This window comes from Microtus pennsylvanicus, chromosome 4 (assembly GCF_037038515.1).
Source record: "Microtus pennsylvanicus isolate mMicPen1 chromosome 4, mMicPen1.hap1, whole genome shotgun sequence".
Lineage (NCBI taxonomy): Eukaryota > Metazoa > Chordata > Mammalia > Rodentia > Cricetidae > Microtus > Microtus pennsylvanicus.
This window is the reverse complement of record NC_134582.1, coordinates 39,790,996-39,804,777: the sequence shown is the minus strand read 5'-3', so window position 1 is coordinate 39,804,777 and position 13,782 is coordinate 39,790,996. Positions and strand designations below refer to the sequence as shown.

General features: G+C 42.3%; 1 protein-coding gene across 2 annotated transcripts in view; it reads right to left on the bottom strand.

Annotated features, from left to right (window-relative positions):
* Dpysl3 (dihydropyrimidinase like 3) overlaps nucleotides 1-13,782 on the bottom strand; it is a 113,393-nt gene that overhangs the window by 34,679 nt on the left and 64,932 nt on the right. For both annotated transcript variants that reach the window (XM_075968741.1, XM_075968742.1), the window contains exons 2-3: nucleotides 3,500-3,588; nucleotides 1,513-1,697 (exon numbers count right to left, since the gene is read on the bottom strand). In XM_075968741.1, coding sequence (XP_075824856.1) covers nucleotides 1,513-1,697; nucleotides 3,500-3,588 — 274 coding nt within the window. The remainder of the gene's footprint in view (nucleotides 1-1,512; nucleotides 1,698-3,499; nucleotides 3,589-13,782) is intronic.

The following is a 13,782-nucleotide window of genomic DNA, read 5'->3' as shown; positions in this document are numbered from 1 at the left end:
CTACTATTGTAAGGGTTGAGTAAAAGCTCCATTCTCACCAATGCCCCAAAGGCAGCTGAGTTAAAGCATAAAATTGGTTCAACTATTCTGAGAATGACATTGAAATATGTATCAAAAATATGGACTATTTTAAGACCTAACTCAATAATTATCCTAAGCCCAAAAGTCATACCTAGGAATATGTTGTAGCTGTCAGCAACATTTAGCTTCTAAGGTGTTCACTAATGCATTTATGTAAATGAAAATCTGCAAGGGACTAAAGTTGAAAAAAAATTAGAAGTTTGTTTAAAAAGATAGAGAAACTTTCACAGAATGACAAAAGACGTCCGTTTTAAAACCGGTGGTAGAATTGAACAAAAAAAGAGGAAGACATTCACAATCCATGACAGTAAAAAATGGCAGCTTGAAATATGATACAAGTATTGTGATCCTCTTGTTAAATTGGAAACTACACATTAACATGACGTAGGGTTGCATGTATCCTTTGCTTTCTCTATGTCTAGAATCTATAAGTTATTTCTGAAGGGCGAGCATGCATCTGTGGCTCCTTCTAAGCTTTATTCCTCACCTAGATCTGTGACTTTCCCTCTGCCCATTCACTAGACAAAGTGTGAGGAACAAGACAGACCTGCAGAACAGGCCCAATTCCTCGTCTAGAGGGCAACCAGCCAAGTCAAAACCAAGATCATGCATTTCCTCTGTCAAAGGAGCCTAAGTGCACTGATTGGAACTTAAATTTACCCAGCTACATTACTAATGTACTCAACGTGACGGCTTTCCCGGACAGATAGCTGCTGAGATGTCAGTTTACACCCTCCCATCAGCTGGAAGAAAAGCTCAGATCTCCCTGGATTGCACCTTTTATGGCTTGTTGCAATATTCTGGGATTCTATATCCTATCTGAAATTGACCGTTGCTAGTGGCTGAATCAAAAGGAAGGTCAAGACAGACTGTAATTCTGGCTCAAGCTGCTCTGTGCCTGTGGGTAGAGGAATATGATGTTAAGTAAACAGTGCTCTGTTCCCGAGTTTGAGGCTAGCTCCAGGCCAGGACCCAGTTCATTGAGATTCCTTGGGACAGGAAGGGCTGCCTGGAATTCTGTGGGTTCAGTAATCCAAGGACATGCCACTTCCCAAGTTTCCTCAGAATTAGTAGTTACCGGAAGCAAAACAAAACAAAAATAAGTAAAGGAAACCACTCACAGCTTTGCTAACCTTAAAGATACAGATTGGTCAAAATACAGCAAAGATCCAACAACACTAAATTCACCGAGGACCGCTAATATCCCAAGTCTCAGTGATCACTCTTTTCAACTTATCTCTCAGTTGCTTTCATGGTCATGAGACTCATGGATCTCCTTTGGGTAATTACAGAGAGTTGGCAGATTTCCTAAGAGTAACCACCTCCAGGAACATAAATTCACACACTATATTGAGAGAAGTGTGTCTGGTGTTAGTATTAACGGAGGGCAGGCGTTTGACCAGCAGGAATAGGTCTAGTTTGGGGACTTACTGATCATGGTAGTGCCACCCGCTAAGGCAGCCTTCGTCCCTTGGAAGAAATCGTCCACTGTGGTCATTCCCTTGTAAGGCATCTGGAAGTGAGTGTGGACATCAATGCCTCCAGGGATCACCATCTTCCCGTTGGCTTCAATGGTCTTCACACCTCCAGGGACAATCAGATTGTCTCCAATTTGCCTGTGGAGATAGTGGAACACTAACAATTAAAAAAGAGCCACCCTCAAGACAAGCATAGGATGTAAGGGTTTTAGACACCGGATCTTCAAAGTCATAAGTCTGGTAATCTTTAAGCAAAGGTAGATAGCTGTGTATACAAAACTATTTTTGTTGACATGAAATTATCTGCCTTGTGTTATGGTTTTGTATCAAAATCTATGGGTTGCCAAAATTTAGATTATAACATGTGACTAGTATTTTTACATAACCATTTTCATTATTTCCTTCGCTTTGCTCTTTTCATAGTGTGAGATGACCCTGACGGAAGCTGTGACGACTGTGAAGAACACACGGCCTTTAGGAGCAACAGAAGAAGATAAAGATGCAGTACAACAACAGGCGTGGGAGCTTAGTCATCTTCTAAGATGATTTTCTGGTGCCCGAGTGAAGGACCTTGGCTTGAGTCATCCCCCACCTCCAGCTTCTTTTTCTTATCCCACACTTCCCTGGTCAGCCAATGGTTTCTCACTGCAGATTCACAAGGGAAGAGTCACACATTCAGATCTCACCTACACCGACTGCTTTTGCACTGTCAGTATCTTAATAGAGGCGTCAGACTAAGAAAGATGATTATGACAATCTGCCTAAGATACAGTGTGACCCAGGAAACTTTTGTGCATTCCAGCAAGGAATGGGGGTGGGGAGGAGATAACTCAGGGAATGTTTCAAAGGTACACCTCACAAGGAATGTGATACCTATCCCTCACAGTGTTGCTTGCAGGTCACTACTTGCAACATTGCTTTATTTTATAGCTTTGGCCAAGGCATCTGGTCAAGTCTGTCTGGGCAGTAGACCTAGGAGTCACAGTTTATATTAACATGAAATGTCTCCCAGTTTGCGCACATGGGTAACCCACTATTTGTGGTATGAGTACTTTTTCTTCTGTGCATGGCTAAAAGGATTCCCTTGGGGTAGTAAAAAAATCCATCACTGACCAGCAAACTCTAGCTTCACAGCTAATGTATTCCTGACGTGTCTAAGAGTTCAACTTGACCGCATCAGCATGGGGTCATTCCAGGGCCACCACAACTCAAAACACACGGTGGGAAAAATGCAGCCTCAGATTGCAATTCTACTCTGGTCCAGATATTGGCCAGTTCTGTTATGCTTTTTCTTAGTTCTTCTTCCATGAGAAACTAAGAACCAAGAGGATGAAGAATTGATGGGCCCATGTGATATGTTTTTATATATTTATATATGACGTTTCACTCATTTTTGCAACTAACGTTAATACCCTATCCAGAACAGAAATACCTCATCCACTTTCCTGCAACATACTTATTAAGATCACAGTGATCTCTGAAATCTCAGCTTCCATCTCCTCATTTAACCATTCTTCTGCCGGTAGCCACGCCCATCCTCTGTAGGTGTGCTTCAGATGGAGAACACCTGGATTCATGGCCTTGGCTCTTCCAGTTACTAGCCATAGCCAAGTTATTATTTAGTCTCACCGTGGCCTAATTCTTTTTGGTTGTAAAATGCAATAGCTCCTCATTGGAGTTGTATAGATTAAAAGTTAATCTCTACTGAGCCCACAAAATACTCTTAAGCACATTAGGGATCAATAAACATACTGTTGTAATTAACAGTTGCTCACGCTGAATTCTATGCCCCTGGTATTCCATTTAATACAATTTTCTCAAAGGGGTCCTCAGAAGGATTTTTTTTTTGACGAAATTCAGTGTTTTCAGCTTATTTAGGAAATTAAAGCTCCTTCTTAGGCAGAGTGGAAGTAGAAAAGGAGAAGTTTTCATGTACATACTTTATCAAGCCATCCTCCATGTAAATATCAGCATAAAAGGACTGATCATCATTGACGATTCTTCCTCCCTTGATTAGGAGACGGTCACTCTGGAAAAGAAGGACAACACGAGTCACTGTCATAGTACCTAGGAGAAGGATGTGTCCAAGGTGTTCCCAACTCATTCTTTTAGACATCTCGCAAGAAGACAATTGGTAAATTACCTCTGAATGCTTAGTGCATTACATTTGAATGTGATACAGTTGTTGGCATCCAGTTCTAATTAAAATTATTCCAGTGTTTCACCCCCTGCATCTGAAAGGTGTCACAAATATACATACACAAATATATCATGTGTATTACCTATATTGTTATAATGAAGCACTCAGTTCATGTTACATAACAATTCTGTTAGATTACAAAGTTGTAAAGTGTAAGAAAACCACTGTTGGGAAAAAGACAAAAATTTTATTGTGCTTATTTAACTTGGAAAGAGGATAAATTAGGTATAATTTAGATTTGCTTCATTTTATTCAGTATTTCTCCCAGTCTCTTAATCTATTTTACTTTTTCTGTTTTAATATACATGATACATAGTACTGAGTTTCATAAGGACATTTTTCACACAACTATATGATCTTCTTTGACTATGAATGAATGCACTCTGTATTTGCTTTAATCATTAGAATAATAAACTGTTTAAAACAATTACAACTTAAGTGAAATTTAAGAGGGATCCAACGTTGAACAATGAAAATATGCTCTATGGGTGGTCACAAAATACACATATATATTTTGAACACCAGAAGAACACCAAACCAGTCAGTACTGCAGATTATAGACTGAATGAATGCATATGAAGTGTGAGCTTATGAATGAAGATGGAGTACAAGGCTGTGAGCTGTGCCTTTGTTGAACTAAGGCCAAAAAAGTTTTTCCAGAAGACTGGTTGAGTAGAGCTGCAGCATGGATGGAAACTACCTTGGTTGGAGTTGGTGAAGAGTTAAGTTTATAGACTTCAACTTTATCCCTCCACCCATCCATCAACCCATCCATCCATCTGTCCATCTAGCCCCACTGGTTCAACAAATAATTACTTACTGTTACATATGTGGGGAAAGTGAAGCTGTATAACAGACTCAGGAGGTTCCTGCCTCCATGGAACAGAAGTGGGGAGTTTAGTAATAACTGATCAATTACAATGTAGAACTGGATTCAGTTGTCATAGGACCCAGGAAAGGATGGCTACTTTAGGCAGAAACTAGGAAAGGTCTAGTAAGGAGAAGGGAATCTACATGGGATGGCAATGGAGATGTTTTGTAGAATGGACAACGTGTATCAAGGTCTTGAGGTTAAAAAAAAAAGGTTTCTTGGAAAACCCATCAATCTAGAGAAACTTTGTGTTCAAGGAGGCCAATGGAATGAGCTCATGCTGGAATTGCCAAGAGTTTAAGTTTTAGCGAAAATACATGGAGACACATGGAAAGATTACAGAAGAGGCAGGAGGACAATGTGGAAAATGCAGTTCTATGTTTCAGTGTTCAAAGATGATGTTCTTTTTGACTCCAGCGCTTAAAGTGGTTCTCAACCTTCCTAATGCTGTGACTCTTTAACACAGTTCCTAATGTTGTAGTGACCCCAACCATAAATTATTTTTGTTGCTACTTCATAACGGTGAGCTTGCTACTGTTATGAATAGTAATGTAAATATCTGATATGCATATGGTCCTAGATGACCCTGATAAAAGTGTTCTTTGACCCCTAATGGGGTCACAACCCACAGGTTGAGAACTATTAGCTTAGGATATGGACCAGGGTCAAGGTCAAAATGTTTCCCAGTCAGAACCATTTAACTCTTGTTCTGAAGTTCACTCTCTGTCTCCTGTTGGAGAACACAGCTTTCAAAGAGAAGGAAGGTTCAGAGAAGGAAGTCACATTGACAGATGACTTCCAGACTCAGTCATGAAAGTTGTTATCAAGGCTGTAAAATGACAGATGGCACTTGGGCCCCACGTGGGATAAAGAAAATTACCTCTTAACTTCTGATGCCAATTATTGCATGAGAATAAGAAGTTTCATCATATCTTATCACCAGGGGAGCAGTTTTTTTTTAAGATACCAATTACTGAAGTACTTAGGAGAACTCTCCATGTGAAACAAAGCAGCAGCATGGCGGTCAAATACGACCCCCATTATGCATGGTCTATAAGCGCCTCCTGTTCTGGGTTCTGCCAACATGTCTACCCACTTCTGATTCTGCATTGTCTCGTATTTAGATTACTGCTAAAACTATAAACAAGGAATTCTTGTTATACATCCGGCTTGAATGTCCTTGAGAAAGGGTCTCTCTGCCTTCTTGCGAATTCACCTGGCATCTAAAAACCACCGTCTTTGCCAAGCCTCTTGTCAGGAGGGTTCTCCCTGTTAATGCCCTTTTCCAACTCTCCTGCAGATTTTACCTACTTCTGCTTTAATCAGTAGGGCACTATTCTAATGTTTTACAGAGGCAGATGTTAATGGTTAGACTGTTGATGGTTCATCTTGGGAACATGTACCTTTTGATCTTTTTTTTTTTTTTTTTTTTTGGTTTTTCGAGACAGGGTTTCTCTTGTGGTTTTGGAGCCTGTCCTGGAACTAGCTCTTGTAGACCAGGCTGGTCTAGAATTCACAGAAATTTGCCTGTCTCTGCCTCCCGAGTGCTGGGATTAAAGGCGTGCGCCACCACAGCCCGGCCCTTTTGATCTTTTAACCTTCATTAAAGAACTGTTGTATTTTGATCAAAAAAAGAAAAAAAAAAGAAAAGAAAGAGAGAGAGAGAGAGAGAGAGAGATGTGCGAGGGATTGTATTTTGTCAATGTAGCAGAAAGGCATATGACTCAGAAATTATACGACTTGACTGTAGCATTTAACTTCAAAGAGAGAAAAACTGGGCCAGGTATGGTGTTTGGGAGGCAGGGCAGGTAGATCTCTGTGAGTTCAAGGCCAGCCTGGTCTATATAACAGCTTCCAGGACAGCCAGAGCTACATGGTGAAGCTGTCTCAAAATAAATAAAATTAATTTAAAAAGAAAAACCAACCAACCAAACAAAAAAAAAATCAAGAAGGCTCTTGTTGTTTACTGCTTTAACAGTACTGCAAGATTATGAGTTTGCTCTAGGTCTGTGCTTCCAAACTAGAGTATGCATGAGAAAGTACCCATTTCTAGTCACTGGTCTGTCTACAAAATCTACATTTTGTGATTTCCACACAGGGCTCTAACACAAACACTAGCCAGCCTACAGCAAAGGCACAGAGCAATACCCGGAATAAATGGACAGTTTTGTGTGTCTGTGAGGGCAACATTTCCCATAGGAACTTCCTGAAGATATAATCATGGTAACTGTACAAGTTCATTACCGCTGCTCAGTGTTCTTCTTTATAATTTCAGCAAAAAGCTGTGCTGAACTGGTATTTGGAGAGGGGCCATGTTCTACCTGAACTAAATTGGAAACGGGAACCACCTGAAAATCCTAAGCCCTGGACTCCTGGTGTGGTAAATAATCCATTATCCTTGGTGAGCACCAAACATCAGCAAAGGGGCAACTGCTCTCTGGATGGCCTTCCTTGATGTTCACACAAGGACAGCAGAAGGGGATCCAAGGAGAATCAACACCACTGAGAGCACATCACTGGACACTCTTCAAATGGTCATTAGATAAACCCTTTCTGGATTAATGATGAGGAACTAAAGAGAGTTCAAAAATAAATAATAGAGCTGGTGTAAGTTTCAGGGGTGGAGATCAGGGCCCTGATACATGGGTTATCGGTGTTGTTATTGTTCATTATTATTACTTGTCTTCATTATGCAGAAGAATACGAAAAGTTGAACTCACAGGTCACAAACGTACACGTTCCCTGGGGACTCTACAGCTTGTTCTCCATTTCACCCACAACAACCCACTTGATGTGTTTTATTCCCATATACAAGGGCTACATTATAAAGGGAAGCCTAGGCAAACTATTTAACACTAAGAATTCGAAAGACAGCTATTGAGGTGGATACCAAGGGACACAGGGGTTATAAAGAATGAACTACTGGTCACTCTTGAATCAGGTAAAACCAATGATCTTTGCATACACAAAACAATGTTCTTTAAGAACTCATGGACCATGCTCAAAGATACACATGTGATGCAATGAAAAACCAGAAAAACAAACAAAACCAACATCTGTGAAAGTTATCTTCAGCCAGGCGGTGGTGGCGCACGCCTTTAATCCCAGCACTCGGGAGGCAGAGGCAGGCGGATCTCTGTGAGTTCGAGGCCAGCCTAGTCTACAAGAGCTAGTTCCAGGACAGGAACCAAAAGCTACGGAGAAACACTGTCTCAAAAAATCAAAAAAAAAAAAAAACAAAAGTTATCTTCAACAAAGCATATATGAGTTGTGGGTTCTTATTTCCTATTCCTGGCACTGAAGCATTTAAGCATCAAGAGTCATGTAAAGAATGCGTAATCTTTATCACACAATGATAACTATGAAGAATTATATATTTCCAGAGTTATTCTGAAATAATTTGGAAGGTACTTATGGTGGATTGAAAAATGGTCTCCTATAGACTCAGCTATTTGAACACTTGGTTCCAGTTGGTGGTGCTGTCTGGGGACATGGTACAGCCTCACTAGAGGAAGCATGTCACTGGTGGTGGGCTTTCAGAGTGTATAGCCGTGTGATTTTTCCATTTTGTTTTCCCTGCTTTGTTTTTTTTGCTCTTGAAGATTTGATCTCTCTGCTTTTTAATCTGCTGCCACACCTCCTCCACCATGTGAACTCTCCCTCTGGAACTGTAAGCCTAAATAAAATCTCCCTTCCATAAGTTGCCTTTGGCCATGGTATTTTATTACAGCAACAGAAAAGTCACTATTTTCCTGTCTACACTCAAGCGGAGTCTGAAGTCATCAGCTGCATTGGCTATGGGGGACCCTGTTTAGCCACCAAGACTAAGTACCTCAATGTCCTGCAGGCCGGAGTGGTTCAGGTGGCCTGCTCCAGGTCAGCTTGGATCCAGTTGTATTTTTACTACTACTACTACTGTGAGAATTCCATGGAACACTTCCATAGGTATGTGATTGTGGGTTAGGATTTACCCTCTCAGAGTCTCCAAGGTTTTCTGTTTATTTATTTTGGCTTTTCCAATAGCACAGAGTAGACAAACAATACCTATTTCACCTCCTCTAACTGTTGTCAGAATGGAGAATTAACAGAAGAGAGGGCAACACAGTACATAGCAAAACACATCTAATCTCAGTCGTATTATATATATAATATAGTTTTATATATATATAGTTAATTCTTCCTAGACCCTTTTGGAGTAGCCTATGTTCAAGACAGATTCAAGTTCCTATTTCTTAAGTAGGAGCTACACACAGGAGTGATTTACTCCAAGAAATAGTGGAAAGCAGTTATAGGTGCAAGCAAATCGAGGGCTCCCCTTTTGGCACCACGCTGATTCTTTACCCCAGGCTACTGGACCAAAGTTATTCACATCTTATGACGAGGGGCTCTTTGTGCCAGGACTCTCTTCTCAGATACTGAATCTGACTGTTGCAGAGTTTAAACCGCCAGCCAATTCTCTGCGGTAGGTAACTTTTTAGGAATCCATTAACTTTTCTGCCTCTGCTTATAAACCAGCGCATTAGACCTGCCCCGTATGGCCCAAAAGTGTTAATGCAGCTTCTCAAAAGAATTGATTTATGACCTCGGGTAGCAAGGGCTTTTAAAGCATAGCAAAACATTTTTCTTCCTTAGGATATAATTATGATTAGAGAAACTAAAAATATAATTATGATTAGAGAAACTAAAAATTTTAAGTGTGAAAGAAATTGAATATGACAAAAGACAGAGGTTAGGAGGAGAACGAAGAAGAAAAAGAAGATAAAACAAACTTTTAAAGGTGCTAAGGACAGGAATGAGTGGATCGATTGATGATTCAAATCAGGGTAGAGAAAGAAATGTCAAATCTGGAGTGGTTTGGCATTTTAGCTTTCTCCTCTAGTCTTTAACATAAAGAATGCCACTTGGCTCCTCTGCCTGAGGCAAGGAAGACAGAGCCAGGTGAAGCCAGAGTCTTCCACAGACTTCTTTCCAGTCACTGGGTCAGCCAGAGATCAGTACTTAACTCCTGTGTGTGTTATAGTCCTCAGGCACCCCAGCTGCTTGGGATGAAGGCTGCAGTCCCAGGAAGAGGAAAGGAACACATAAAAAGGACAGAGCATTTTCCAAAATCAAGTCTCTTGTGACCTGGACTCAAATCACAAACAGACACTGGTCTGTCAAAGAGATTTCACTCTCCTTTTATGATGCAGATGAAGGCACAGGTGGTTATTTTAGATCAATTCCCATTTGGGCAATTTGATCTCACTCCCTAAAAACACTCTTACCCTTAAGAATAGATCAGGATGGGTAAACTGGATGGATGCAATCTTGTCGATATTCTTTCCCAAAGCATATAATTCAAAACAGAGGAAACCCGGCTCTCTAAGTTAGCCCTGTTGACTCATGGGGGTGGGCATGGGGTGGGCGTGTGTGGGGAGGGGTGGGTGTGGGTGGAGGTGGATTCAGGGGAAGATAGCACTGAGGCTCTAAGCATTGAGAGTCGTGGGCCTGCCTCTGTGTGGCTACAGTTCCTTGAGAAAGGCTTTCCACTCCCTGGATTTGAACAAGGTGTTTGATCCCCTGGGTTTCAAGACTCTGTCTGTATAATAAGGAAAATACTGTCATTTTCTTGGGGTTCTGATAAGGATTTGGGGGTACAGAGGTGACACACTAAAGTCTGCCTGAACACTTAATTCTCAGTGCATGGGAACAATTATTATTCTTATTATCATTCATACCGCAAAGTTCCTGTCATAAACAAGAGTTGAACAAACATTTTGTTAATCAAAATATAACAGACCTTTCCATAAAGGGGATTTCAGAGTTGCTAGACCCCAGCCTGCTGCCTGCCACTGTTCTGTGTTCTTACCAAGGTCAGCCAAGTCTTTCCCTTCTAATCCCACCCTCCCTGGGCAAGTCCCCAAGGCCCTTCCAGGTGTTCTTCCTCTGTAAATAAGCCTTCCTGAGAAGATAGAAATCCACTCTCTTCCAGCAGGAACTGAGAGTGAGGGCAAGGCTTAAACCTGTCCACAGACTAGGCAGTGGTGACGCATGCCAGCACTTGAGAGACAAAGGCAGGATGATCTCTGTGAGTCCGAGGCCAATCTGGTCTACAAGAGCTAGGTCCGGGACAGGCCCCAAAGCTACCGAGATACCGTGTGTCAAGAAACCAAAAAAGCAAAGCAAAGCAAACAAACAAAAGACCCTGCCCCATGGAAAAGTCTCTTTACCAGCACATAGATCCATCTCAAGGGCCCTGGGTGACATTTATGACTTTGAGGCAGAGGGGGAAATCTGCAAATGAAGATGGGCTCTCACGAGCAATGCGGGCTCTTAGCTCAGAGTCCTCCAGGAAATGGCAGTTTGACAGGGTAACACATTCCAGACTCCTGAGCTGGAGCTGATAGACTCTCATGCAAACTTTCTTCCTTCTGTCATCCAAACACACAAAAGACCCCAGAGGTCTGCTGGATGGAAATGAGAAACTCCATTGAAAATGCAGCCCAGGATGCAGAATGCACAATATATGGGAAGCACTGTTTCATTACCAGTAGTCCTGGGTTTGGCCCTGCGTGGATGAAAACAGGAGAAGGAAATGGGTGAAGGAGGCAGGAGCTAGCAGCAGTGTGAACCAGGGCCTGGTGGCTGCTCAGCCATGGGGACTAGAGCATCAAAGGCAGGCGTGTACATTCTTCTCTCGCCAGCTTTCCACATTAGCCATGTTAAAGACGCAAGTTATCAAAGGCCTTGATGAGTTATGCAGGTTATCAAAGGCTCTGTCCTGGGTTACAGTGCACAGGGGAATGAGCTATAGATGGCTCTTTAATCCCAGCTCCCTGATAACAGTCAGTCTTCCACAGGAGTCTAGACATGAGTAAGGTCAAGTGGATGCTCAGGCAGTGTAAAGAAACACGGAGGGGAAGGAGGATATGAGCCCAGGACAGGGGGAGCGAGGAAAGATTCCTATTCTTTTAGGTCAGCCGGATAAGTCAAGGTCAGACTAGCCATGTGCTCACCTGCTCCATGACACTTGACATATTCCTGTTCAAACTATGCTTTATCTACCTAACGTCATCCTGAAATAAAACCTTTAAAATGGAAGCACTGATCAACTATAGTAAGTTCAAAGCCCTACAGAGTTAGCTTAGGGGCACATGCAATGAAAACTACACCACCTGTAACCTGCTACCTTGAGGAAAGTTGAAAAGATCTCACTGGACGGTTTCACTTCAAAGATTGTTAAGTGTTAAAAAGAGACTAGTATCAGACCAAGACTTTACCCCTGGTCTAAAAGGGACTTGATGGAAGAAAAAGAAATCCAACCCTGAGTTGGCAACATGGTCCCATTGGTAAAAAGCAATTGCCACCAAGCCTGAAATCCTGAATTCAATCCATGTGGCGGATCAAGGACAGACTCCCTAAAATTGTCCTGACCTCCATATTCCCACTGAGAATATACCACCCAACACACACATACATGAAGAAATAAATGTATGTTTTGATTTTTATTTATTTAGTTCTTTTTTGAGACAGGGTTTCTCTACATGACCCTAACTGTCCTTGAACTCACTACATAGACGAGGCTGGTCTCGAACCCACAGAGATCTGCCTGTCTCTAAATCCTAAATTCTGAGATTAAAGAGCTGTACTGCCCAGCAATAAATGTGTGTGTGTGTGTGTGTGTGTGTGTGTGTGTGTGTGTGTGTGTATGTGTGTGTGGAGAGAGAGAGAGAGAGAGAGAGAGAGAGAGAGAGAGAGAGAGAGAGAGAGAGAGAGACTGTTGCTGCATTGAGACACAGACCAACTCAGCACGAACCAAAATGGATGGATAGAATATGTGTTAACATGGGCCAACAAGACAGCAAGATCAGGACCAAAAATAGAATGTCAGGAACTTCTTAGATGTTAGGCAGTTCCTTAGAGACAGAAGATTATTGGGAGTAACCTTAGAGTCAGAAAGTTGAGGGGACAGGGTAGGGACCAGAATAGAGAATAAGTATAGTTTATCAGTAAATAAGGCATTGCTAGTCAGAGAGAAAGATGAAACATGGCATAGCTCTGTGGGTATTTAATTGGGGGAAATTGGTAAAGTTGCTCTTTGGACAGACAGAAGCACTAACCGCCCTTTACAGAACTGCACAGAAGTCAGGGAGCTGAAAGGCAAAGACTGCCTTCGCGTCCTGGCCACTAGGTCTAGGAGTGGTTTTAGCCAAGGGATTTAATCTGTCCCTGAGCCTCAGACTGTTGGCTTTCAAAGAACAGTCATACCTAGAGAGCACAGATAAGATGCTTACCTCATGGGCAACCATGAGGACTAATGGCATCAGGGAGAGCTGGGCAAAGACCGGCTGTAAGCGGAAGTTTGACAAGGACAAGTACGACAGCAGTGACTGTGCTGTGACTTCTACTGTCTCACTTTTATTAGACGGATGCCAGTCTAAACTCTGCTGCTCACATTCCTGTCCACTGGAACCAAGCTGGGATCCTCTGGGAGGAGGGAACCTTAGTTGAGAAGATGCCTTAATTAGATTGGCCTGTGGGACTTTTTTCTTTTCTTTTTTTTCTTTGATTGGTGATTGGTGCAGAAGGTTTCAGCTCACAGTTGGTGGTGACTGGTGATCCAGGAGGTATAAGAAAGACTGATAAACTTGAGCCTCTCGGGAGAGCAAGTTGTTAGCATCCAGGCACACCTTGGCCCTGCCCCTTGGGAGCCTTGCAGTACCCTGAATGTACCCAGGTGCAAAGGTGTCTTTAAGAGACCAGCCCCGCCTACTCCCAGTCTCTTGTCACTGCTCTTCTGAAGAGGCAAGAAGGTCTCTGCGTCTCTCTCTCTCTCTCTCTCTCTCTCTCTCTCTCTCTCTCTCTCTCTCTCTTCTCTCTCCCTCTCCCTCTCTCTTCCTCCCTCCCTTGCTCCCTTCCTCTCTCTGCCCCCTCCCCTTTACAATAAACTCCTCACTCAAGCTCTGTCTGCATGGTGTTTTTGTTTCCTGCCCACCTGAGGCCTCTAGGTTTCACCCACCAAGGTCTCTCTCCTGCCCTTTTACAATGTCTGTGACATAAATACCACAGAATGGATGTAGAAGTCAGAGAAGTACTTTTGGGAGTTGGTTCTCTACTTCCATCATGAGTTCTGGAGATCACACTCCAATCATCTCCATGCCAGCAAGCACCTT